The following is a 26,929-nucleotide window of genomic DNA, read 5'->3' as shown; positions in this document are numbered from 1 at the left end:
GGGAAGGGTAAAAGGGAGAGGCGGGGGGGAACGATGGGGGGGGGAAATACTTATCAATACAGAGTACTCCGTAAGGTACCCCTGGTAGGACAAGCTAAGGTAGAGTACCTACCTAGTCAATGATGCTGATGATGACGATCAATTGATTGTCTTAATCCCATACATGCATCTACATCGAGGTTAGGTTACTGGAGACATTGTCGTCATTGTATTATGATCTATCGATGAGTTAATTCCCGTCATCTGGCGATGGTCGTATTGAGACGGGACTGATATCCTACAGCGTCATCACCAATATATATTCGATTCAAGTGTTTCTTTGACCTCATCCCAAACCTCAATGTTCTAGATCTCGATCTCAATTCTCGACTTGGTTGCAGTTTTAAAAATAACAGCGCGTAAAGAGACAGATAGGTGATGGTAGATACCCGTCTCCCACGCAACCCAGAAACCACATGTGGACGCCAAGGCAAGGCTTCATCTGGGCGATCTTCTGGTTCGCGGGGGTGGCTCCTGTCAGTCAATGCCAATGGTGGTAGATCTACTTCCCCTCGCCGTAGTCAATAATCTTCTGTATCTTCTATCGAGATATGTACCATCGATTTATCTATCATTGTACAACTACGTGCAATCCGTCAGTCCTCCGTATATTTGATCAATCTTGCTTTGTCGCATCGGTTCTCATGGCTTCTCTTCTCGGTCTTATTATTAAGGTTTATTATTCCTATTATGGCTCTGATGGACCTGACTAAAAATTCCGACGCAAAGGCTACCTCTAGGCCACCATCCCGTCATTTGCCGTCATCCCCCTTAACCTTGAACTTCTTAAGTTCTGCAGACACGTGTAGTTTTATCTGTCGCTATTGTGTCAAGAAATCCCAAAGCCTCCTCGTATCCTGCCGTTTCCCCTCCAATAATTTCTTTGCGTCGTCCCGGTGGATGCGCATTTGTCTACAGCAAACAACCGCAATCGGGCAGGTTCGGGCATTCTTCCCGCAGGTCCTCAGCTTGATCCCGACGTACTTATATCGACAATTCTGGATTCGTCTGTGAGATAAATCACTTTCGACATCCAAGCACGAGCATCAAGTATACTTAATCTTGCTTTGACAATTTGCCTGCGGCCTGCACCACGACCCGCACCACGACCCAGCAATGAATTGTCCGTCACGAACCGACGACACTCTTGAGCATCCGGGCTGGAACCAGAATCCTCCCGCATTGAATGCAGATATAACTACTCGAAATGATTTCAACGGCATTGCCAACTCCAAGATACACCGGAAGCATGCGTCGGGAATGGGAGGAGTCTCCGGAGAAGGCGTCATGGGAACAGACTCCCAGCTACATGGTCAAGACAGTCACGAACCCGAGATCGTGGAGACGAAGACGCCGGGCGGAGTGATTGCTGCTGCCTCTGGGTACGAAAATCCCCAGAGTAACAGCGGATCACTCCGCCATCCTTCAAATTTCGCATCAAAGATCACCTCCCTTATCCTCCATTTCGCGCAGAGTCTTGTCAAGTTTGCCCGCTTCGTGGGCCCCGGGTTCTTGATTGCTGTTGCTTACATTGATCCCGGAAATTATGCCACCGATGTAGCTGGTGGTGCAGAATTCCGATATGCGCTGCTTTTCATTGTCCTTCTTTCCAATATCTTCGCCATTTTCCTGCAGTCATTGTGTATCAAGCTTGGAAGTGTGACCGGTCTCAACCTGGCGGAGAATTGCAGGGAACATCTTCCTAAATGGTTGGTATTCATTCTGTATTTTTTGTCAGAAGCCGCTATTGTCGCGACTGACATTGCCGAGGTATGGCCTGCCTACTCGACTGTACGTCCCCTCTCCAGTCCCTGACTGATCTTATGCCTAGGTCGTGGGTTCAGCTATCGCTCTCAACCTCCTTTTTAAAATTCCACTGGTCGCTGGATGTGCGATCACACTCGCCGATGTTCTCGTTCTCCTCATTTTCTATAGACCCGACGGGTCTATGTTGGGGCTACGACTTTTTGAATTTTTTGTTATGGCATTGGTCCTGGGGGTGGTGATATGCTTCTGCATACAGCTTTCTCTCATCAAAGAACAATCCATTCGCGATGTGTTCAGAGGCTATGTACCATCTGCCGCCATAGTACAGTCCAACGGGTGAGTGGATCCCGGCGCAAACTATGTTAAGGTCTAAGGCACTGACTGAAGTTCGTCCTATCTAGTTTGTATCAGAGCTGCGGTATTCTTGGTGCTACGGTCATGCCTCACTCTATATTCCTTGGTAGTGGTGTTGTCCAGCCGCGCTTGAAGGAATTCGATGTCACAAAGGGATATGTGGACCCGACCGTCTGTCTTGGAAGCAGTGGCGGAGAGGTCGAGTACAGGCCATCTATTCACGCCATCCGAGGCTGCATGAAGTACTCGATCATAGAGTTGTCGCTCTCGCTTTTTACCTTTGCTCTTTTTGTCAACAGTTCCATCCTGATCGTTGCCGGTGCCTCCCTATACGGGACTTCCGGCGCTGACAACGCTGACCTTTTTGGAATCCACGACCTACTATCCAGCTCCATAGCTCCGGCTGCCGGCTTGATCTTTGCGCTGGCACTGCTCCTGTCGGGCATTTCCGCGGGGATCGTGTGCACTATGGCGGGTCAAATGGTGAGCGAGGGGATGTTGAAATGGACCATCAAGCCCTGGCTTCGCAGACTCATTACTCGATCCATCAGCATCATTCCCAGTATCATCATCGCAGCAGCTGTGGGAAAAGACGGGCTAAACCAGACCCTTACCGCCACTCAAGTAGTACTGAGCGTAATTCTACCGTTCGTCACGGCGCCGTTGATCTATTTCACCTGCCGCAACCGTTATATGACCGTGCCGGCTGATCGCGTTGGCGGAGACGAGGCGGATATTCCGGTCGAAGGAGTCAAAATGCGAAATAACTATCTGGTTTCTGCGATAGGCGTACTAATCTGGGCGGTGATTGCGGTGATGAACGTGGCTTTGCTGGTTCTGGTCGGATTGGGCAAGGCCTGATACACAATTTGTCGTTGCCTCGACATTCTTGACATTGGACTTGACATTGGACTTGACGTTGGACTTGACGTTGGACTTGACATTAGATTTAGAACTAGACGCAGATTTCGGGATATCATCACAAGTGTTATGGAATAGAGAGATAACTTCCAGAGGAGCGCAATCAAGAGAGTCTCGTGGAGCAGATACGAAAAAATGAAATCAATAATCCCAAAACGCCAGTGCTTTCATGCTCCAGAACATCAACCGTCAATCCACTCATGTATTAGCCCAGACCGCCAGCAGGCTCCTTGACCTTGGCTTGTTCCGGAGGCTCGTCGATAAATTGCGGCGGTGCCACCTCGTCCTGCATAAAGCTAGGCATGGCACTCTCGCCCATCGCACTCTCAAACATGGACTCCTCACCCAGCGCCTCCAACTCCGCATCGAGCTCCGCCTCATCCACATCCTCGGGGATATCATACGCCCGCGAAATACTCTCCTGGATCTCATTGCCGATATCCATCAAATCGGCCATCTCATCCTGCATACGCTCGATCTTGTCCACGTCCACCTTGCCATACTGCTTCTTCAGCTCCTTAGTCGTCGTCTTCATCGCGTCAACGGTCGTCATCACGTTCTTCAAGTTATCCTGCATCATCCCTGCCTGTTCCATGTTCCAGGATTGCTGGGATAGCTGGTCCCGTTGGGCCTCGTACTGTTTCCGGCGCTGCAGGACCTTGAGTGCCTTCTGGCGAAGGGCGTTCTTGCCTGGTCCGTCGCGCATCTTGGCAATTTTGGCTTGGTAGGTTGAGAGCTCGGCGTTGAGGGAGGCTAGTTTGACGTCGATGCTCGCGACGCGGTTGTCCACCTGTGTGACGGCGGGGTGTTAGATCATGCGGGGGAGAGCTAGAGAGGGTAGTTTAAGAGAGTCGGGAGGGAACGTACTTTGGAGATCGCATCGTCAAGTGTTGGCTTGGGAGCCGTATTTTTCGTTCCGAACAGTCGGTTCATCTTTCTTGAGGTTGAGTGTCAAGTATGAGATAAAGTGGTGAGTACCATGCGGAGTATCTGGTCAGAGTCAAAGAGGAACAGGGACCAGGGCCAGTTAGTAGATAGTGGGTGGTGGTTGCCGCCTAAGAATGCGGGAAGATGCCCCAGGCTAGCAACGGAGATTGTACAGAAGTCTTGGAACTGTCAACACCTAAGTAGAATTCAACAGAGAATATTGTGTGGTATACTAATTGGTCTATTAGAACAGAGTCTCCGTCATGAGTATGGTTGCCTGAATCCGGTATACACCGATCAATGCTATAGGCACGTGATGGAATCATCATCAGTCCGTCAGATCCCATAACCAATAAGGCTACGTACTCTCGGAGACCAACATCCAGGAACTCTTCCATTAACCTACAAGATAGCCATCATCTGACGGCAATGTAAGCCATGCACTCCAATCAGAATAGCATCATCATCATCCTAGCTAAAGAGTTTCTCTTATCACCTGGCATTTCGTAATAATGGGCAGCTTATGGCACGTGTGACCACGTTGATTATTGCCTGTGTGGGTGGATGATCCCCTTTAAAGTCCTCAGCTTCTTGTCCATCAACCTCAGTTGGACGTAATCACGGAGACCTGCTGGACTCTGAAGTATTTAACATTTATCAATCTGGTCCTCTCGCCATAGTCATACAAGACGCAGCTAGCAAGCGACAACCGAGTTCTGTGAGATCCTTCAGGTCGCAGCGTATCGGAAAGCACCGAATTTCCTCCATTGACAACAAAAGGAAGAGAAAGACCTAGTCGTGGCAAAATGTCATGAACATCGACTCATATACTACGGCGTACACCTGAATAGAAATATGAATGCATTCTTCTTATCATAAACTTTTATCCACTTCAAAGCCAACCTGAAACCATCTGTCGCATTTTCCAGCTCATCTTTTCTTCTCCCCCTCCCTCTCGCCTAGAGATCGCGTGGAATTTCCCCGCCGCCGCTTGTCGGGCTTGTTGGGTATTTCCGCTCAGCCTGGTTCATCAGTCTTCCAGGGATCAAAGTTGCCGGCCGATCCAGACGCAGCCGCCAGCGCAGCACGTCGACGTGATCCCTGAACGTCAGCTGTGACTCTGACCTCTATTGACCGTCTACATTTGTACACTACTGACGACCGACGGTTGATTCTCCTATCAACTTGACCGACTGGTCTCGCCTGTGCAACAGGTTCCTGTGCCTCGCAAGGAATCACGGACTCGATTAACTTACGCCGGTCTGTGTCCGTCCTGCAAAATCACTCCCACAAGGAGTCTGGCGCCGCCTTCTCTTTCTTCGTCACTCACTTATAATAAGGTCTTGAAGGTATGATACATTTCGCTCTTGTTCCATTATCCTGCTGAATCGCTATCTCATCTTTTACCTGGCGTATTGCCTCCTTCCCGCCAGCCTCCCCCTGCTGCTATCCCTTAGTGTACCTTGCCCCTCTTCAGAATGACGCCTCTAAGGCTCCGAGAACTGGGCTACACCCTGATTCGCATCGTTTAACTGCTTGATCATGCTCTAGCTAGTAAATGATTGCTGACTTGCTCATTCCGACACGCAGCGCTTGGCCGCTCCGACCGTATTTATTTCGCAACTATTATCATCTCCTTCCCTTGAGACAACTTGAGCCTCACGAATCGAACTGTTTTGGAAACGTTTCTAATCTAGCAGGAATCACTTCCGTGCATTGAATCAAATCAGCAATTCTTACTCGTTGCGTTGTACCATATAGACGTCTCCGTTACGACTCTCGGAGCGGATCAAACCAAGAACAAAAGTGCTTGTGATACCTTGCCTGTTTTCCATGACGATTTTCTCTCAGATCTATAGTTCAAGATGTTTTGGCGCTTCGGGGGATACGCGAGTGTCTCCACCATTGATACCCTGCTCGACAAGCCTGATGTCAGTCTCGAAGAGCTGTTGGACGAGTCAGAATTGATCCAGGAGCTCAAGCAACATAATACGAAGCTCATAGAATATCTACGAGAAGATAATGTCTTGAAACGCCTTATGGACTACGTGATTGCACCTAGCCTGGTGAACGAGGATGATGATGACGACGAGGACGATTCGAACGACTCTAATGCCCCTCAAACGAATAAAGATGCTGCAAGCGAAGGAGAGAGGAAAGTCGACCCGCTGAAGGAGATCTTGGATCCCGAAGATTTGGACAGAGCTGAGAAGAACCGTTTGAAGCATGCGTACGTCGCGTGCGAAATTCTCTCATCTGAAACATGGTCGATATTGGAGTCGATAATGGTGAACACAAGCTACCTGCGCGACTTTTGGGGCTTTGTGAGGAGACCACCGTCGTTGGATCCTATTCAGGCGGGTTATTTTACGAAAGTCAACGAAACGTTGTTTGATCGAAAGACCAGCGAGATGCTGGAGTTCTTCAAGTCTCTGGACGGAATTGTTCCAGCGATCCTTCAGCATGTCGACAATCCCATGGTTATGGACCTCTTGTTGAAGATAATCAGTCTGGAGAAGGCCGAAGGAGGCCAGGGAATCGTGGATGTGTGTTCATCAGAAGATAGTCCCCTGCTTTTTTATGGTCTAGACTGACACCCATCGCAGTGGCTGAAATCACAGAACCTGATTCCTCTTCTTCTGTCCTTTTTAACTCCAGAGCATCCGGCCTCCGTGCAAACCTCTGCAGGAGATTTTCTCAAGGCCATCATCACTATTTCGGCAAATGCGACTCAGAATGATCAATCCTGCATTGGACCCAATAGTCTCACTCGCCAGCTCGTCTCCGCGCAGTGCGTAGAGACCCTAATCAAGACCATGTTGCAAGGTGGAAACCCGTTGACAGTGGGCGTTGGTATCGTAATTGAAGTTATTCGGAAAAATAACTCTGATTACGACCCAGAGACCATCGGTGGCCCTGATTCGCCTCCAACGACATACGACCCTATTTATTTGGGCAACCTGCTACGGCTTTTTGCCAAACATATACCAGATTTTATGGCGCTGATTCGAAGCTCCAAGCATACGATCAATGACAATGGAAAAGTACGAAGCGTGGAGAGAGGACAGCTGAACTCCGCTTGGGGTGCTAAAATTGAGCCTCTTGGCTTTGACCGTTTCAAGACATGCGAATTAATGGCAGAGCTGTTGCACTGCAGTAACATGGGTCTTCTGAACGAACCCGGAAGTGATGAGTACGTCCGCCAACGCGATGCTGAACGAGAGAGACTTTTTCGCGAAGGCGCCTTCAATCCGCACAAAGAGGAGTCGTCTGCTCTCGAAGGCAACGATTCTACCGCAGACTTTATCAATGATTCTGTTATCGGCTCCGGTTCCCCTGAGGATTCTCGAGTCCTTGAAGTTTCGAACGCTGGTGAGGATGGGTTCGAGGATGTCGATTCTTCAGGCGTCCTGGTCGACAAGGAGAAACTTGCCGAGGGTAAGGAGTCTGGGAGTCGGCCGACCGAGCCGGAAGTTGGTGGTGCACCGAGAACATCAGCCACGACGAACGACACAGAAAGAGATCCTGGCAAAGTCGATGATCCTGCCGAAGCTGAGAATGGCACAGAAGAAGGAAACAGCTCCGACATGAAACTCCCGCCTACGGTGTCGGACCTTACAGACCAACTCAATGCGATGGATTTGGGAGACAAACGGGCCTCCGAGGAAACCACGGCCAAGGATGGTGTCGGAGAGTCTGAGACTTTCCCCCCCAATGACTCGGATTCGCCCTCTGCTGCACAAATGTCGCCGAACTCCGAAGCGGTACCAGCACCCCTGTTCTCCACACAACAACACGGAAAGGAATCAGTAGCTTCAACCCCTGATACTGCTGGCCAGGTCGGGAATGCTCAAGGTTCCTCAGACCCTCGATTAGACTCGATGCCCTCAAACACCGACGCCGAAGACTTGCGGGCGCACATCAATCCCTACGTTCAGCTCGATCCGAACGGCCAACCTGTCGTTGGTGATTACCTCAAAATTATGTTTGTGAAGGATAGGGTTGTACCCACGATACTGGTAAATTATCCCGCGCGACATATTCATTGTGCCGGAATCTGACCCCTGCGTATCCTAGGATTTCTTCTTCCGCTTTTCATGGAACAATTTCCTTCACAACGTTGTGTATGATGTTGTTCAGCAGGTTTTTAATGGACCTATGGAGCGCGGATACAATAGATCTCTAGCAATCGATCTTTTCGAGACAGGCCGCATTACGCAGGCGATTGTTGACGGACAAAAACGCAGCGATGAAGCGCAGCGGACGCAACGTATCAGACTTGGCTATATGGGTCATCTTACCCTCATTGCGGAAGAAGTTGTCAAGTTCAGCGAGCGTCATCCACCCGAGCTTCTTTCTCCTACAGTGATGGAAAGCGTCTTGAACCCGGAGTGGATCGATTACGTAGAGCAAACTCTTTCCGAGACGCGAGAGCGAGATAATGCAATCCTCGGTGGTGTACGACCAGACATGGCTATCGGGCACCGTCAGGGTCCACTCAATCAAGGTCAAAGCATGAACGCTTCTTCAGCACTAGCCGAGGCTGGCTTGAATGGTGGCGTCAGCAATTCAGGTTTCCAAAACTTCGACATGAACCAGGGCAGCGTTTCTGGTGGTGCTTTCGGTCTTGGTGGCGGCGGCAGCTCTCTGCTGAGCGGCTTCGGAAGCTCCAGTGACGATGAGGATGAGGAAATGGAGGAACAAGACGACAGAAACCTGACTGAACAATCTGCCGAAGGTGGTTCTGAAAATGTGGGTGATGATTACTTTACTGACGTTGACATGAGCGATGCATGAGAGCTCGCCCTCGGCTTTTCTCCCAAATGACTCCGTCCCCCCCCGTTCTACTCCATTTTCACTTCCCCTCCCCGATCAACATTCTCTTGTCTCTCATCAAGCGGTCGATGAAGACTGGCGCCGCATAGGTGTTGATGATGAAGGAGATTTCAGGTCATTGGAGAACATAAGCATAGAGCGTGTATCTTCAGCGCTTCTTGTCCATGTACAAACCCATTTCGGGGGCCAATCCCCTGAGGTTCTGTGGCACGCATCTGAACGGGATGGTCTAGTCGGATATTTAGTCCTTTGGCTGCTCGCCCAGGCATTGATATACAAACTTCATGTCATGCATCTCTAGAGGATCAGCTGCATTTGAATGATGGCCGATGATGGGCTATGGACTTCTGGGTCTGTTCTCAATTTCTTGAGTCAGTCAGTTGCCTGGACACTGTTCTAGCCCGGATGATTTGACTCATGCAGACCCTCTTCCTCCCTCTCTTCATAGTTGCTCAATGCCTTTTGCTGTAATACAAGCCCTAGTACGTGCTGACGTCGTTATGAACTTAGGCATCTACGAACTCAACAAGTCAACCTATACCAATTCTTCCTCCACCTCCTGCACCTCTCAGCCTTGGACCGTCTCGCGCGCGACGGCAGCTGGCAGCACGACTTGCCGCACAGAAACAGCAAGCTGCTGAAAATGACGGCAATGAAGGCGAGGCTCAAAACCAAACAAACCAGCATGAGAATGGCGATGTTCAGTGGCCGTCTAACCCATTTGTAATTGCGGGATTGGACGATGACGGTGATGGTACGGACTCACCTTCCAGAGCCGCTTTTCCCTCCAGCGAATTTCCACATACGCGCAAGGACGAGCCTTTCTCATCGCCTGCTTTTCCCGAGTCTGGCTTCAGCCCACCCGATTTGATGTCCACTAATTCCTCCGATGATGACGCGGAAGGCAGGGTAGGCATGAGGCGCAAGGAACGTGTTCCCCTGGAAGTCGATGACGATGAGGATGACATGGGCGAGATGGTCGGTCCCTCACTTGGTTCTGAAATGCTCGACTCAGATGAAGAGGACGAAGCTATTATGAACGAATCTTTAGGATACCCCGATCTCGGACCTGGCCGCTACAGGAGCTTCCGAAGATCACAGTTCGGGCCGTCCCCTTTCGGGGACGACGATGACAATGACAGCAGTGACGGCGAAGATGATGGACTAGTCGAAATCTTAGTTCCTGGGAGAAAATCTTCCACCACTTGACTGCCATGGATGGATTTGCCCAAGATTGTCCCCCGGAATCTTATTCTTTGGGTCGTTTCTTACGGTGGTTTGCTCTGCATTTCATTTCCTGGCGGTGGTTGTGTTTGGCACTCTGGGACGCATGGACTATTTCCTTTCTCTTTTTCATGATGATGTACACTATCTAAATGTGCATGACCTTGTATACTGTTGAGAGCGGAATGGGGATGAAGATGTTGGCATTAAGATCACCTATAGGTGGCCGTGCGATATTCTGAATGGTGATATCTGCTTCTAGCAACTGACCAGCGTGGCGCCAAGCGCAACATTACTGGCGTTCTTTTCCTACTCAAATGCCTCCGTCTTGATTGATACAGCCTCCTGTCTTTTCTTTCTTCTCTCTGCAGGACTTTGTACGATAATCGAGCGAGATCAATTCATTATTTCTTTGCGTACTATATTGGCAAATGTTGTCCCTTTGTGATAAAAGACGATAAAGATGGGACCAAAAACTCAAAACCAACTTCCAAAATCATTATCCAAAGGTATGAACGTATTGTAGAGCAATCAATTCTCGCCGTCTGTCATGTTCATGCCTACAAGCTGTTGATGGCTTGACTTTGAGACGCCCAAGAAAAAAAGTGGGACACCGCATTCAATCATCCCAAAATTGCCCCTCCGAACAATTGTATGGGTTCTCCCTGTCCCATGTCCACGTCGCTACAATCTTAGTCTTCCCCTTGAGAACAGCTACGAGGGTCGTCTAGTCTGATAGACTGGGAAAGAGTCGCTAGTTGGTTTGAACACCATGACGGACAGTGGTGATCCATCAGCGTCGCTGCCACCGGGGTAGGTTGAAAGCTCGGATTCTCTTCTGTTTTGCTATGGTTGTTCGTCTGTATGTTGCCTGAAATCATTCTCGCACAGAGTTTACCTCACATCTCCGTATACAATCCTATAACTTCTGTTTTAAGGGGAAGTAGGAAGCAGGATGTTTTCTATTGTTTGATTGTGCAATCTTGCCCTTTTGTGTTCGCATTTTGGTGAAACAAACCTTCCAAATCATCTCTCTTCGTTTCTCGTCCATATCGCCCAGACTTTGTCATTACGTCTAATGGATGTGTCTAGGGCAACTGGTGATGGGGACCTGGAGAAATGGGTCACACTCGTGGAATGGATGACCAGCAATGGCGGCTACCTGCACGAAAGTGTTCAGATCGCTAAAGACGAACAACGAGGTGTCCACTTCAATGTCAAGAAAGACTGGAAAAATGGCGTTGCAAAGGACACCCATCTCATCAAGATCCCAGTGGCTGCAACCATGTCATACCTTAACGTTGTCGAGCATCTTCTTCCCGCCGACAAGGAAGGCAATGGGACGGCCACCTTTTCTGCTCATGGGGTGCAGCTTCCGCGAGATTTCATCAATGCTGTTGGACCCCATGAGTCATCTATTTTCTACTTGATCGGTCAGTATCTGAGGGGCTCAGAAGGGTTTTGGTTCCCGTATATTCGAACGCTTCCTCAGCCACTCTCCCTGACTACGCCATTGTATTATGAGGGGGACGATCTGCGGTGGTTGGATGGGACGAGTCTGGCACCGGCTAGAGAGCAGAGAATGGGGGTATGGAAGGAGAAGTACGAGTATGGGATCACTGAGCTTCGGAAGTCCGGGTTCCATGATGTTGATCAGTATACATGGTATGTGGAGACCGTTGGACACTTCCCTTCTCTATGTTGATTCAACCTACTCGGCGTGCCCGGCAAAAGGGTACTAACGAAACCCACGATAGGGACCTCTACCTCTGGTCTTCGTCCATTCTCGTATCGCGGGCGTTTTCAGCCAAGGTGCTTGCTGAGGCAGTTACTGATGTGGAACTGCCTGAAGATGGCGTGTCAGTTCTCCTGCCCTGCATTGACTTGATGAACCATCGGCCTCTTGCAAAGGTAGAATGGCGTGCTGGTAAGCAAGATGTGGCCTTTGTGGTGCTGGAAGACGTTGCCTCCGGGCAGGAAATTTCAAATAATTACGGGCCTCGCAATAACGAACAGTGTAAGTCGCAAGTGGAATGGCCATATGTCAACCGATTGAAAAATAACTTCAACCCAGTGATGATGAACTATGGCTTCTGCCTTCCAGACAACCCATGCGACTATCGGATCGTCAGCTTGCGAGCACCTCCAGCCAGCCCGCTCGGCCAAGCCAGATCTTATCAGCAACAGATGTATCCCGAGCGAGCCAAAGTCACAGAGAATCATTACTACGTGTTCAATATCTTCTATCCTCTCCTCGCACCAGACACTGCCATGGAACATTCGATCTTCTCGCCAGCCCTTTTCAATGCCGTTTCCATACTTGCTGCGAATAACAGGGAGCTAGAGACCCTTGAAATTACCGAGCAGGACATTAAAATCTCAGATGCATATGGCAACTCGCGGACGGTTCTAGCCGCTCTCAGTCAGATAGCCATTGAATTGATTACACATATTGTGAAGTTGAGGTCTTCATCAGAAGGCCTGGGAAACCCCGAAAACATCAAACAGACACATGCGAAGATTTACCGTGACAGTCAGATCCGTTTGTCAGAGACAGCTCTCGTTATTGCCGCCTGGACGCTGAACCGCGCACGGCAGCATGATTACGATGGAACCTGGGAAGAAACTAAGCGTTTGCTTAGCGCTCATATGGCCCGTCTACCAGCGAAGAAATTCTCTGACGAGGTCAAGTCCCGTATACAAGTGAGAATCCTTGAACGGAAATCGCTCCTTGCGAATAACGGCGAGCTTTTCACCTTGAACGAGCTGTTCAGCATACTTCCCGCCGAGATGCAACAACCTTGCAAAGCTTTCTTCCAAGACGTCTTGAGAAACTCTGAAAAGGCACTACCCATGCTACGAGGAAGCGACGAGACTTCGCCTTTTGCCTTCCCAATGTTCTTGTGTTTTGTGATCGCCACTCACAGGAACAAATCGACTGATAAAACACAGCTTCCTGCCAGGCTGGCTAGATGGGCTAGCTTTCTTCTTGAGAAGTATCCACCGCCCCCAGAGGATGTGGCATGGATGCTGGAGGACGAAGATGATGAACAGATGGTAAGCGTGTTTGACGACATGCTGGATCAGATGAAAGATCGGGATCCGGATGTCCTTTCAAATCTGGTTTCGTTCACCGGAGAATGGAAAACAGATAATTGGTGGCTCTCTCCGAACTGGTTGCGATGGGCATGGATGGCTATAGAGCAGGAATGTGTGCAGGCGCCTGAAGATCCCTTGGCTATGTTACGAGCAGGAGGAACAGGTCAAGGCTCGGTGATGCTGTCTACGGTGTCTTATCTGTATATTCCGCAGTAGATCGTACTGAAAGCAGTGGACTCTATTCTGATCGATCTCCGAATGATCGTGCCAGATCGATAGCGTCATCGGAGACAGAAACAATCAATATTAATGCTGGAAATCTGACCCAATGCATACATGACTAAGCTTAATGCACGTGACTTTTGTGGACCAATCAGCGGGTTGCCAAAGGCGGATATTCAGCAAGCGCAGGAATTGCCGCGCCGTGAAGCTCAACGACGGTGATCATCCCCAATTGACCCTTCCACCTCTCTTTTCGAGACAATCCCTCTATTCCCCGTCAATTCCCAGCAACTGGGCCATCTACAACCATGATATCTCGAGCGGCGGCTCCCTCGCCTTCCTCAATCGCCAACCTCTCCTCCCGCTCTCTCCGCGTTCAGGGTTCGGCTGCCCGCTCCTTCGCCACTGTCCAGGACAACGCACCCCCCGTACGGCATCATGGCGGCCTGCGGGACCAGGACCGGATATTCACGAACCTCTACGGACATCATGGCGCTGATTTGAAGTCGGCAATGAAGTTTGGAGACTGGCACAGGACTAAGGACATTGTTTTGAAGGGCCATGACTGGGTACGCTTGTCCTTTGCACCCACCGAGGACGTTCTGTGGCCATGCACTCGTGTTGCCGGATACACTGGACTTCGAAGCTAATGTTATTGTGTTTGACTTCTCTGCAGCTGATTTCCGAGATCAAGGCCTCTGGTCTGCGTGGTCGTGGTGGTGCTGGTTTCCCCTCGGGTCTGAAATATGTAAGTCCTCCACCGGGCCAATATGGCGAGCCTCGGGAAAACAATTAATTTTGATCTGCAATTAGTCTTTCATGAACTTCAAAGACTGGGATAAGGACCCCAGACCCCGATACCTGGTTGTCAATGCCGACGAGGGTGAACCGGGCACATGCAAGGACCGTGAGATCATGCGCAAGGATCCCCACAAGCTGATTGAGGGTTGTCTCGTTGTCGGTCGTGCGATGAACGCCAACGCCGCCTACATTTACATTCGTGGTGAATTCTACCACGAAGCAACCGTCCTGCAGCGGGCCATCAACGAGGCCTACCAGGCTGGTCTCATCGGCAAGAACGCCTGCGGCACGGGCTACGACTTCGATGTTTACATCCACCGCGGAATGGGTGCCTATATCTGTGGCGAGGAGACCTCTCTCATCGAGTCGATCGAGGGCAAGGCCGGCAAGCCTCGTCTGAAGCCCCCATTCCCCGCCGCCGTCGGTCTGTTCGGCTGCCCCAGCACCGTCACCAATGTTGAGACCGTCGCCGTCTGTCCTACCATTATGCGTCGTGGAGCCAGCTGGTTCTCCTCGTTTGGTGCCGAGCGCAACGCTGGTACGAAGCTGTTCTGTATTTCTGGCCACGTCAACAACCCCTGCACGGTCGAGGAGGAGATGTCCATCCCTCTGCGTGAGCTGATCGACCGTCACTGCGGTGGTGTGCGTGGCGGTTGGGACAACCTCCTCGCCGTCATCCCCGGCGGTTCCTCCACCCCCGTCATCCCCAAGTCCGTCTGCGACAACCAGATCATGGACTTCGACTCCCTCAAGGACTCCCAGACCGGTCTGGGTACTGCCGCCGTCATCGTCATGGACAAGTCCACCGACATCGTTCGCGCTATCTCCCGTCTGTCCAAGTTCTACAAGCACGAGAGTTGCGGCCAGTGCACCCCCTGCCGCGAGGGAAGCAAGTGGACCGCACAGATGATGGAGCGCATGGAGAAGGGCCAGGCCCGCGAGCGCGAGATCGACATGCTCCAGGAACTCACCAAGCAGGTCGAGGGCCACACCATCTGCGCCCTGGGCGAGGCCTTCGCCTGGCCCATCCAGGGTCTCATCAGACACTTCCGTCCCGAGCTGGAGGCCAGAATCAAGGAGTACGAGCGCGAGCTGGGAGCGAAGCCCTTCGCTGGTGGCTGGCACCCGAACAGCAGGGCCGAGGGCAAGTTGATCTCCCCTGGCATGTAAAATTACCATAACCGTTCCATACCTTTTTATCTTGATCCCATCCCGCGACGATAAAATGGTTTCTCATTTCCCCCCTTTACTTTTCCCACAACCATAAACGGGATATAAAAAAGATATGGTAAACATCCTTTAGACTCTCCCGTCGCAAAGCCATGGAGTGATTTGTGTTTCGTGTCCGCGTATAACCTCTTATCTTATTTTCTCCTCCTTCTGCTCTGTTTATGTTTCAGTCATGTACAGTTTCCTGATAGCAATTTGAGTAATCTCATCTGTTAAAAGTATTTTGTGCCTTGTTAGCAACCATAATTAGGTAAGCGTTTAGTTTATGTAAGACTTGTGTCTAAGGAGGGAAGCCATACAGCAAGAGCTATGGAGTACTCCCATATTTTTGCTACCAGTGGATGCTTATGGCTGCAACGACCTTCAAATGGCTCTTCATTCTACTTAGTAAATGCTGCATAGCTAGCAAGAAAACCAATCAATCTTTCGAAGCAAATTAAATCATGTCATCGTGTCTGACAGGCAGAAAAAGCAACCATATTCGACCTCAGCCATCATGGCCATGTGATATTCACTGCTCCACCACCTTTTTCAGCTCAAAGTCGTTCCGCGTCAGCAAACGTCAACCAGAAAATCTCGATTTCAGTTTTCCGAATTCGGCTCGTTCTCATCTCGGTGTCCCTCCTTGTTCTCGCTTGCGGCCTTCTGAGCCTCCTTCTCCGCCCGTTTCTGATCCAGCTTGGTGAGTCTTGCCAGACGCCAGTTCATGCCGTGGTGGTACTCCACCCACAGCAGGCCTAGGCCAGCCAGCATCAACAACCCCCAGAAGACGAAGCACCAGCCCCAGCCCATGGAGCTGAGCATATGGTCAATCACAGCGGCACCTACGGCTCCCAGCCAGCACCGAACGAGGTTAGATGCTGCAGACGCGGTGGACGCTCGGTCTGGGAACAGATCCACCATGAGCGTGTTCAGCGTGTTGAGGGAGGCGATGAAGCTGAATCCGATGATGAATTGCAGGACAAGGGGTGCCGCCAGCGGTGCTCCCTGCTGAAGAACCCAGCCGTACGGAATGAAGGCAGCTACACCGAGAGTCATGAGGGGAAAGAAAGCCTGTAGACGGGCCTTCTCGATAGGGAAGCCCCGCAAATCGTCACCCTTCTTTCGATCCACTGGCATGCCTAGCTTATGAGCAATGCGGCGATAGTTGAAATCCAGCAGCTTGCCGTTGAGAATGGCTGCGATGCATGAACCCACTCCGAGGGGACTGTGATATTACGAGACAGATATGGTCAGCATATCTCTGGTCGTCTGACGAGCCATACCCAAGGGCGGATCAACAGTGAGCACTTACATGTAGCAAAGACCAATTTGAAGGTCATTGAAGCCATAGAGCTTGCCAAAGAGGTTGGGTGTGCTTGTCAAGAGCGCGGTGTTGGCCAACATGGCCAATCCGACATAGGAGATGACGATGATGGCATCTTTTTCCAGCAAGATCGCGAAAGCCTTGAGTGGATTCGGAAACGAAAGTTTCTTGTCTTCACGTGCTTGGTTGAGATTGGCTCTCTGCTCCTGATGAGCGAGGCGTTCTTCGCAAGTCATCTTCTTCAGTCGGCGACGTGCGGCCCAGTACTGAATGACAGACATCCTCCACCATTGCTTGGGAGGGACACTGCCATTCCCGACGATATTACGATTAGTCTCTGGCATCGTGATCGTGAACACCACCAGGTAGCCACCACTGATGATAACCAGGAACCAGAAAACACTTCTCCAGCCGAGGAACTTGGCCAAAATACCTCCAATGACAGGCCCGACAGCTGGTGCCACCATAACACCCGCAGACACAGGGCCAATGAAGCTCCCTCTCTCCGCCGCCGTTGCAATGTCCGCTACAACCCCATAGCCAAAGGAAATGGTGCCACTGCTACCGGCGCTTTGGATACAGCGAAGAACCATCAGCGCCGCGTAGCTATTCTGCAACGCGAGACCGATGTTAGCAGCCAGGTAGACAGCAAAAGCAAGAATGTATGCCGGACGACGACCTCCCGAGTCGGCAAAAGTGCCAATGAAGCTGGGAGCCAGACCCTGCAAGATCAGGTACGTGGTGATGGTGAGATTGATCAAGGCAGTATTAAGATGGTAGTTTTCGACAAGCGTCGGCATGACAGGGAAATAGATCTGGGCAGACAGAGGCGAGAAGAACGACGCCATGGAGATCATGAAGACGATGAAGCGCTTCTCATTCTGGCTAAAGGCCGAATGAGCTTCACCCTCGGTATCGCCGTTCGCCTGCAGGGTCGTGGCCTTCTGAGCTTCAAGAGCAGAAGGATCCGAGCCTTGAGACGCCTCTGCCGGCTTGTCGACATGGTACTGAATCACATTTTCGCCGTCGTTGGAAGAAGAGGAGGGCGCGACTCTCTCCTCCTGGTCTTCGCGCAATCCGCCAGACATTGTCGATGAATTCGATACTCCTGCGATGGCTACAAGATAGAGCTTAGCCCCTCGGAAGGAAACACAGACACCGAGCCTGGCAGGACAAGGGTACGTACATCTGCTTCGCTGTATTGCGTTACTTCCCGGTCTTTCCCTCCTCTGCTTCCTTGCCCCTTCTTGAAAGCAGCAAGGATAGATCTGCCCTCAGTGACTGTGGTCTCGGTAAGAGAAAGCCGGACACTTGTATATGTTGGCAATTTCGACTGATTAATCGTCTTGCGTTCTTGAAGTGCGTATCCAGGTCGCTGACTGGCAAAGGAGACAAACGGCGATCCAGCTAGCTAGGCACAGCACAGTGAGGAAGGGCTTTGGGCAAGAAGACAAGACAAGACCAGAAGTGAGAGAGGCTGAGGTCTTCTCCCAGTCGAAGCTCTGTGTTGCCTTTGCACAACGGGGGTGCCGGTATCACTGGCCAGAACCCCAATCAAGACGAAAGCCGGAACCGGGCCTGAAGCCTGAACCGGGGGTCGTCCACCGCTCTTTCCTCTTTTCTCTTTTTCATAATGAGCACAGAATGACGACCAGATCAGGCAGGCACTATTCATTACTACCTGAGGCATCTATCGAGGCATCTATCGAGGCATCTATCCTACACTAGAAACAACATGCTTGATTAGATCCCGAGTAAAACCGGCTGGTGAGATACACGCAAAAGGGCAAGGAGAACACGACTTCGTAAAACTGACTCAGTTCCCCTTCTGGATGACAGGTTGCATGCTCTCTTTGAATCCAAGCAATAGCGTAGAGAACCCCTTCGAAGCCAGAGCTGCCGTAGCAACAGCTGGCACATCCAAGAAAGCAATGATGAGTGAGGAGAACAAAAGTACAAATGCTGAGATCACATGTCGTCAAAGCCACCTCAATGGGCACAAATGCACACATATCTTTCATAATACAAAGGACCTCCTTGTTTTTTTCCCCCCACTTCAATAACCGCCAGCCATGATAGTATTGTAGTACCTCCGACTCATCTCTGCTGTTTGCATGATGCGCGCGTCGCCGGTGAGAGGTAGGTTGAGCACAGAGGGCAACTCGATCGCCTGTTGTTCGTCAGTTATTTGAATCAGGGACAGCAGGAGCGTTGAGACAGATGCGGTACTTACGCTGACGTCCTCGTGTGCAGTCCAACCGGCTACGGCTCGGCTCATTTCCTTGAAGGCGACTCTTGCCTCCAACCCTTCCACTCCAGACCCCTTGCCAATCGTCTCACCCATCCTCACAAGTGCATTCACCAAGCGGCTCAACCGACTTGGATCACGCTTTCCATTCTTGGCAGTGACAAGGCGCAGGAAATCGTCGTAGATCCCACCGCCGCTCGCCCAGCCTTGGACCTTGCGTTCCGGTCCCTCTCCAAAGCCGGAGATTAATGCCTCCAGAGTGGCGTAGTCCCGTTCAATAACCGCAGTTGGACCCACGACGCGGCAGAAAGTGGAGTGTGCATCATTCCAGTTCTTGCCACGGATCAGACAATCCACCTCTCCGGCGGCATCGCCGCTATCACGAGCAAACAAAGCCTTCGCACCCCACATCCAGGCCTCGGGAAGCTGCAATTCTGTGGTGAGATACTGCCAGGTGGCATCTGGTGCCCCCTCCGCAGTCACTGGGTCGGGTAAGGAGGATGCGAAGCGTGCCAACGTTTCCTTGACAGCACGTTCACGATCCGACGCTTGAGAGAGGTGGAGTAGAACAAACATTGCTTGCCCAAGCTCCCCACTAGAACTAAGCTCCCAAGCGTAGTCCCAGACCAATTGGTCAGCCCGCAACGAGTTGATCTTGAAACTGTCGTGTTGTCCGACAGCGGCCGTGAGTAGCTGATGCAGCTGGAACGGCAACCGGTTAGAGAGTTTGTCACCCGTGACAGACTCAGGAAGCAGGGCAGCCGGGAATTCAAGTGCTGGTAAATCAGACCTCTTGGTAGCAGCAGTAGTACCCGAGTAGACCTTCAGTAGGACCCAGAGAGGAGATTCCCGACCAAGAGTGTCCGATGTGGCATGCAACATAGCATCTCCCTCCAAGCGGGATGCAGGGTAAGGAAAGGCAGGTTCATCCCCGCTCCTCAACTCTTTGGCAAATTTCAGAACGGCATTTTCGATAGGCTCGTCATCGGCAATACCGTACCACAAACGAAGACCAAAGGCTTGGAACCAGTCCAGCTCGAATCGCTCTGTGAAGGTGAATGTAGACGCACGATCCTCCAAAGCGCCTCCGGACTTGCCCTCGCTGCGGAGTGAGTTACCAGCTAGAAGCTCGTACAGAGCTCGGATCGGTTCGGTCATCTCGGAATAGACGTTGTGCTGGCGCCACATCTCGATCTGTCTCGCCATGTCTGATCTAGTGGTGGCATCTCGACCAATTTGCGAGACCAGTGTAGCCAGATGAAGATTTTGGCTCGCAATCAGAACTTTGCACGCCTCTTCGACTCGGTGAGAACACAGAAGGTGGACAGCCCGTTCCTCAGAAGATTCAATTTTATCCAGGTCATGGACGTGTCTCTCGCGCACAATGCTCTCCCATAGGCGACTGAGTCGGTCCTTCTTGATACGTTGGAGGTACTTGGGACGGAGTTGTGGCGGCACCCCAGCAGAGATATCATCTTCAATCTCATCGTTGAACAAGATGTTGGCCAGCTGCCAGATGAGTCTTTCCTGGTCCGATTGTGTGGAGCTCAGCGATGTCTGAGTGAATTGTCCAAAATCGGCCTTAGCCAGACGAGCAAAAGGCATTCCTTCAACGCGCTGGATATGAGATTGTTTTCTTTGGGCATCAAGCATCCCGCTGGGCTACGACTCTGTCAGTATTTGAAATCTCCTAGGAATGCACAGAATCGGTCCATACCTCGCTGTCTTTCTTGAACACCAACACCTCAATGTCTCTCTCTTCACTGGTGACAGAAAACTTTTCCTCCCATCGGGTACCTGTCTGAGGAGAGGCTACTGTCATGTCGCTCCTCGCGCAGATAATGGAATCCATTGGGCCCCAGCGCGGCTTGAAGGAGTGGTGAAAGGCGAGGTCGTCCTCGTTTAGTTCATTCGATTCGCCAGCGAAGGTTTTTGGTTGTTTGTTATAAGGCCACTATAGAGTTCAAGAAAATTAGTCAAAATTCCACTATAAATCAGTTGTGATTCGACTATCTGTAATGACCGCGTGTAGCGGACGTCTAAAATACATCCTAATCAAGCAAATCGTGAAGGCAAACCACAGATAGCAATAAATCAAGGGAGTCAAACCTCAAATCCTTTTGGCTGCACCGGCTGCGCCTTCAGAGGAGATTGCCCCTGCTGCTTACGCGGCTGCTGGAATAAAGAGTTCATCAGGTCAATACTCGTCGCAAAACCTTTCTGTCGGTTGTCGGTAACGGACTTCTTCGGAGTATCGTCTTGAAGAGGTCGGTCCGTAAAGGCATTCCCTTGTATTTCGCGAAGTGCATCCCGGTTTTGCTTCCTTGGACTGATTGTCCGCTGCAGCTGTTCGGCCCAGTCGCCGCTCAGGTTAAGACGCGCCTTTGAGGGGGTCTCCCAAAGTCTCAACGAAGGCTGAGTGTTATCAATGTAGCTGTCGGTGCTGTCGGCATCGTCGTGCTCCACGGTATGATCAAGGTTGGGAAAGGTGCCCGCCATATCCATTTCCTCGCCTTCATCGAATTCAACATCTGATTCGCCAGACTGCTGGCTCTCGGTGACATCGTCCCCATCCTGCTCAGTAGTTGAACCCGTGGAGCCTTCCCCTAAAAAAGACTCATCCTCGTCCACAGAAGCCGCGTCCTCGTCCCCAATTGTTTCCATTACTGGATTGCCAAATGCCCCCGGAACCATCTTGCGCTTCTTGAAATCGAAAGTGTCGTCCTCGACCCCGGCCACAGATCCAACAAAAGAGTCGTCAGTTGTGAATTCGGAGGTTGGCTCCGAGCCCACGGTATTCGCGAGGTTGGCGGGAGTCTGGGCCTTCGGAGTCGGAGTGTCAGGAGCAGCACTCAAAGTGCTTTGGTTGAGGCTCTCACCTTCATCATCGCTTTCATAGTCAAGGCCATAGGTGGTGAAGTGGGGAACCTTGAAGACCCATGTTCCCGTCTCCGTCTCGTAGTCAATAAACTCAGTATTGTGCACCTTTCTCAGACGGTCGACGTGTTTCTCGAAAAGGGGCCCGCTTGTAAGGGGTGATGGCGACCTCTTGTCCCTGCCTCTCGGCCACGAGTTTTCTATCCGTAAAATGGATGGCACGTTCAGACCCCTGCCCATTGGAGGCTTGATTGCTTCGTCGGGGTACACCGTGATCTTACGCACACCAATTTCCACGAGCCCGCCAAAAATCTGGTCGAGGTCGATGGTCGTCAGGTCCACGGGCTCATCAAAAGTCACCTGACCACAATGTTGACGGCCGACAGTGAAGCCAACAACATGCTTGAGGTCTTCACGGCTCATTTTACTGAGTTCGGCACGGGATGGCCTCATCCAGTATTCGCCGGGTTTGGGGTCACCGCCGGGAACGAAGGGAAGTATGCTGGAACTGTCGGCGATGGCAGCATGCTCAGAGTCTTCTGGAACAGAGGGAAGATCTTTGCTACGAGCAGATTCCATCTCGGGACGAGCAACCATGTCAGTGGACGCCTTTATGCCGTTGATCCCGTTGACGCTTCCACTCTTGCGAGTCGAGCGCAGGAATCCAAGCTCCTCCGGGGTGGGTTCCGGACTCTCAGATGTCACAGGAACGATTTCTCCACCGGTGGTGGCGTCAGGAGCCTTTGAAGATGAAGCATCGAAGCTCACTCGCTTCTTCGTTTTGTCGGTCGTCTGAACAGAATCCTCGCCATTAGTGATCGGAGCTGCAGCGGTGCTTGCGGGACGCGCGAACAGGTCGTTGCGCAAGGAACGATCGATGGTCAAGCGCTTCAGGCTTCCGCTGGACAAGCGCGAGGTACCAGAAAGTGCACCGGGGGACAAGACACTGTCAGTCTCTGGGTCGAAGGTCTTGCGCAGGTTGCTTGTCGAGAAGCTCTTGCTGAAGCTACCCCGTCCAAGACTGCCACCAACACTTCCGCGAAGACTGCCGCCCAACAGACTGCTTCCCAGGCCAGTAGGGGTGCTAGTAGTGCTGGAGGGTGACCCGTAGGTGGAGTAGGAAAATCCGTATCCCTGGCGCTTGGGGGGTGTGATAAGGCGATTGGCCGCGGTTGGTGTGATCTTGTAGACGGGCAGTGGAGTGCGCTGTTTTTGCTTGATCGACGATGAGAGCGGTGTGGCCAGGGGGCCGGGGCTTGGGGCACTAGGAGCAGGCAAGCCAGAGAAGATGGACTGGTTACCATACGGATTGCCATCGAGCAAAGAAGCCTGCAGACTTCCAGGAACAGGCTGCTGTGCCTGCTGCTGTTGCAGTGGTTGTGCCTGTTGGGTTGTACCGAAGAGGCTACTCGTGCCGAGGCCAGTTTGTTGTTGTTGGCCCTGAGTGTTGCCGAAGAGCGAAGGACCCGCGGTCTGAGCCGTTGTACCTTGGCCCCCGAATAGAGAGCTACCGGTACCAGTGGCGCCGCCGAAGAGACTCGGCTTCTGTTGCTGCTGAGCTTGGCCGCCACCAAACAGACCACCTGCACCTGTCTGCTGATTCTGGGTTCCTCCGAAACCTCCGAATGCGCCAGTGCCTGTACCAGTGCCAGTTGCTCCCGCGCCAAACAGGCTCTTTTGGCCCTGCTGCTGATTTCCACCAAAGAGAGAACTTGTTCCAGTTTGCTGAGTATTACCCCCGAAAAGCCCACCACCTGTGGTCTGCTGCTGAGGCTGTTGAGCGTTCTGACCGAAAAGGGAAGTGCCCGTGGTACCAGCTGCACCGCCACCGAAGAGGCCGGTGCCAGAAGGCTGCTGCTGTTGGGTGTTCGCGCCAAAGCCGCCAAATAATCCCTTGTTCTGCGTCTGGTTTTGAGCCTGGTTCTGCTGACCGAATCCACCAAACGCGCCCGTACCACCAGTCTGCTGCTGACCGCCAAACGGAGAGGAGGTCGCGGCAGTACCACCAAACGGACTGGCCGCGCTGGTGTTTTGCGTGCCGAATCCGCCAAACGCGGTGCCGGTACCAGTTGTAGCGGTGCCAGTACCTCCACCGAACAAAGGCTTAGCTTGCTGTTGAGTGTTGCCACCGAATAACGAGCCTCCCGTTCCTGTTGCCGTTCCTGTTCCTGCTCCAAATCCAGTTGTTCCAGCTGGCGTGGCACCAAAGCCGCCAGTCGTGGCAGTGGTCCCGCCGAACAGGCTGGGTTGAGATGTTGTGGAGGTTCCTCCTCCAAAGAGAGAAGTTGCTGGTTTGGCAGCTCCAAACAGAGGGTTAGTGGAGGTAGAACCGAATCCGCCGGTGGTCTGGGTCGTGCCAAATGCCGAGGGCGCGGTGGTGCCGGCGCCAAATGGCGAAGACGTAGTGCCAAATCCAGTGGACTGTTGCGCTCCAAAACCGGATCCGCCGAAGGCTGAGGTTCCAAAAGCGCCGGCCTGTCCACTTCCGTTTCCGAACCTGCGACCCTGGTTATAGTCACCCAATCGCAGCTCCTCGAAGGAATATTTGCTGTATGGTTGCTGGAAAGAGATACTTTGATAGTGGTTGGTCACATTGGAAGTGCTATCCTTCTCCGTGAGGGGGCTGAATGGAGTGCTGCCGGTGCCTTCACAGGGAGGAACTGCCTGTTGAAACGCAGTTCCTGTGCCACCGCCGAAGCCAGAACCGCTTCCGAAACCGCCGCCTGTTCCAAAGCCACCAGCAGTACCAGTGGTGGTGCCAAAGCCGCCAGCAGGCTTGTTGCCGAACAGTCCGCCACCGGTTGTTCCAGAGCTTCCAAAGCCTCCAGTGGTTCCTGTAGCTCCGGTCGAACCGAAGCCACCACCAAATCCAGTACCGCCTGTGGTGGAAGTTCCGCCACCGAAGAGACTACCACCAGATGTTGTACCGGTGCCAAAGCCGCCAGTCCGATTTTGGCTGCCGAATAGCGAGTTCGATTGGGTTTGTGTGTTCGTTCCAAAGCCTAGAAATAAATCCCGTGTTAGTACCTGAAGATGATTTTTTTTTTTTAGGAGAACTGGCAAAGCAATCAATGATCAAAACAGTCCGTCCTCGGACGGGAATCCCAAGTAAGCCTTGGAGGCAATTTTCCTCGACAATTCAATACGCGCGAACCATATCGAGCAATCCAGAAGGGAAGAGTCCGCGACTTGAACCCTTGAATACTGGCTCAACTGGTACGTAACGCAGACTACTGTCGCGTCCACTTCAGTCTGCGTGACGACTCCGACCAAAGGAGCGCAGAACCCCAGGATCTGTCCAAGGATAGGGCGCAGAGAAGACAAGAATCGCTAAGCTGATGAACACCGTCATTGTGCACCTACCTCCGCCGGAACCAAAGCTACTGGAGGTGTTTCCAAACAGGCCACTGCCTGATGTGTTACCGCCACCAAAAGGAGACGAGGTGGATCCAAAGCCTAGATGACGGTGAAGTTGCGGTCAGAGACTGTAATCAAGCTGCGATTCTTTCTCTTGTGGCTACTGCGTCGCCCTGCGTCGCGAGTCGTCCGCGGGGTGGTGGCGAGATCCAGTGATTGTGAGAGACCGTCGCGGGTCGACGTCAGAGGCAAAAGCATAGTCCTGGACTGAGATCCAAAGCAAACGAGGCAAGACAAGCAAAACATGAATAATGGGCGGGATATGGGTAATATCGCAACATGATGATGGGTCTTAGGACCTACCTCCTCCAGATGTTGCACCACCAAAGCCAGAGCCGGCGCCGAAGCCAGAGCTCTGCTGGGTGTTTTGTCCAAATCCTCCGAAGCCACTGAAAGACATGATGATTGACGACGTTCTTCCAGATTAAGGACTCATAAGTTGAGAAGCGATCGTTGATCGAGTGATTAGTGAGATACTGAATGTAAACAAACGGTTAGAAAGGTAGTCTATCGCCACGCCTTCGCACGAAGTCGGAATGCGAAAGATATCTTGCGAGTATCTTGCGAGTCAAAGCGGTTTCGACGCGCAAGAGGAGGGAAGCTCACAGGGAGATTGTGTTTGTTTTAGTTTTTCTCTCGGTCGCTCGCTCTGCTTTTTATAGGGGCGAAAAAGCCAACCCTAGCTTCAGACGGATTGTAAACGACCGTCAGAGCCAGCGAGCGAAGTATCTAAAGAGGTGGTGGCAATGGGGGGGTAGGAAAGTTGGTGAAAGGATGGGAGATGGAAGGGAAGAAGTGACGCGCAGATGTCAAGAAAAAGAGGAAGAAAGCTGCTGCGAAGTGAAGAAGTGAGAGGGAGTTCAGTGGACTGCCTGTTGCGGTTTAGCCTCCGAGGCGGCTTGTACCTATGTTTGGCCTGGAGGACCAATTCACTATTCACTACGGAGTAGACTAGTCACTACTCACTACTAATATTTGATTTGAATTGGGAAAGTGAACAGGAGAAAAAGTGATTCAAGAGTGAAGTAGATTATTCTGTAGTAATAGTCGCCAGTCTGCTCCCATGGTAAAGTGTCCCTTATTAATACTCCATTCAGTGGTGGAATTTTGCTGGGAGCGTTGTCGACCGAAGGTCATGTGACCATAGATGCCTGATCAGGTGGACGGCATCAGACCAACACAACTGCGGGAGTTTTCAGGCATCCGTGGCGGATTACTGCACTCCATAAGAGATGAATGGATAACCTCAATAATAGACAATTTGGTGCCTTTGGACGACACAATCCCGTCGAGATTAATGATGCGCACCACACTGGTTTCCATCTCTCGTCGTTTGCTGTAATCGATATGAAGTGACTCGACATGTTCTTCATGATTCATACCTTAACCCCCATTCATGTTGCTCCTTGTACTGATCATCGTCTTACTCACTTCTCCATAGGGGAAGCAAAGGTTGCATTCCCTACAAGGAGCATCGAGAAATATGTTTGAAGATATGTGAAATATATATATGAAATGACCATGGCTAAAATATACGCCAAATTTCAGTGGGTACAAACAGGGAATCACGGTATAAGAAAACGGAAAGACGACTCTGCCTTTTGACAATCCTGCGTTGAAGTATCAATTCAACGTGCTAGAAAGCTCCCTTCCTTTAATTC

General features: G+C 51.5%; 7 protein-coding genes across 7 annotated transcripts; 4 read left to right on the top strand and 3 right to left on the bottom strand.

The window, feature by feature from the left end:
* Positions 1–1,155: 1,155 nt before the first annotated feature.
* Positions 1,156–3,021, top strand: CDV56_108785 (NRAMP family metal ion transporter; the record flags this gene model as incomplete). Its single annotated transcript, XM_026762404.1, has 3 exons — positions 1,156–1,809; positions 1,871–2,142; positions 2,208–3,021. 3 exons carry the CDS (start codon positions 1,156–1,158, stop codon positions 3,019–3,021), a joined length of 1,740 nt encoding a protein of 579 aa, XP_026615938.1.
* A 265-nt stretch (positions 3,022–3,286) lies between these two features.
* Positions 3,287–4,014, bottom strand: CDV56_108767 (putative SNF7 family protein (Cta1); the record flags this gene model as incomplete). The annotated part of the gene is made up of 2 exons (XM_026762386.1): positions 3,287–3,871; positions 3,949–4,014. The coding sequence occupies 2 exons, from the start codon at positions 4,012–4,014 to the stop codon at positions 3,287–3,289; spliced, it is 651 nt and encodes a 216-aa protein (XP_026615937.1).
* A 1,859-nt stretch (positions 4,015–5,873) lies between these two features.
* CDV56_108636 (uncharacterized protein) lies at positions 5,874–10,053 on the top strand (the record flags this gene model as incomplete). The annotated part of the gene is made up of 4 exons (XM_026762255.1): positions 5,874–6,554; positions 6,615–8,027; positions 8,086–8,760; positions 9,355–10,053. The coding sequence occupies 4 exons, from the start codon at positions 5,874–5,876 to the stop codon at positions 10,051–10,053; spliced, it is 3,468 nt and encodes a 1,155-aa protein (XP_026615936.1).
* Positions 10,054–11,146: 1,093 nt separating this feature from the next.
* On the top strand, positions 11,147–13,383 carry CDV56_108559 (SET domain protein; the record flags this gene model as incomplete). The annotated part of the gene is made up of 3 exons (XM_026762178.1): positions 11,147–11,733; positions 11,826–12,085; positions 12,143–13,383. 3 exons carry the CDS (start codon positions 11,147–11,149, stop codon positions 13,381–13,383), a joined length of 2,088 nt encoding a protein of 695 aa, XP_026615935.1.
* Positions 13,384–13,697: 314 nt separating this feature from the next.
* On the top strand, positions 13,698–15,360 carry NUO51 (NADH-quinone oxidoreductase subunit NuoF; the record flags this gene model as incomplete). Its single annotated transcript, XM_026762125.1, has 3 exons — positions 13,698–13,958; positions 14,066–14,137; positions 14,203–15,360. The coding sequence occupies 3 exons, from the start codon at positions 13,698–13,700 to the stop codon at positions 15,358–15,360; spliced, it is 1,491 nt and encodes a 496-aa protein (XP_026615934.1).
* Positions 15,361–16,002: 642 nt separating this feature from the next.
* Positions 16,003–17,814, bottom strand: CDV56_108445 (putative MFS transporter; the record flags this gene model as incomplete). Its single annotated transcript, XM_026762064.1, has 2 exons — positions 16,003–16,627; positions 16,715–17,814. The coding sequence occupies 2 exons, from the start codon at positions 17,812–17,814 to the stop codon at positions 16,003–16,005; spliced, it is 1,725 nt and encodes a 574-aa protein (XP_026615933.1).
* A 968-nt stretch (positions 17,815–18,782) lies between these two features.
* Positions 18,783–25,466, bottom strand: CDV56_108246 (uncharacterized protein; the record flags this gene model as incomplete). Its single annotated transcript, XM_026761865.1, has 6 exons — positions 18,783–18,896; positions 18,960–20,636; positions 20,692–20,928; positions 21,084–24,853; positions 25,215–25,307; positions 25,373–25,466. The coding sequence occupies 6 exons, from the start codon at positions 25,464–25,466 to the stop codon at positions 18,783–18,785; spliced, it is 5,985 nt and encodes a 1,994-aa protein (XP_026615932.1).
* Between the last annotated feature and the right edge of the window lie 1,463 nt (positions 25,467–26,929).

The sequence above is a fragment of the Aspergillus thermomutatus genome, assembly GCF_002237265.1.
Source record: "Aspergillus thermomutatus strain HMR AF 39 chromosome Unknown NODE_54, whole genome shotgun sequence".
NCBI classification, from domain to species: Eukaryota; Fungi; Ascomycota; class Eurotiomycetes; order Eurotiales; family Aspergillaceae; genus Aspergillus; species Aspergillus thermomutatus.
The sequence above is the reverse complement of the archived record's forward strand: the minus strand, read 5'-3'. Positions and strand labels throughout refer to the sequence as shown.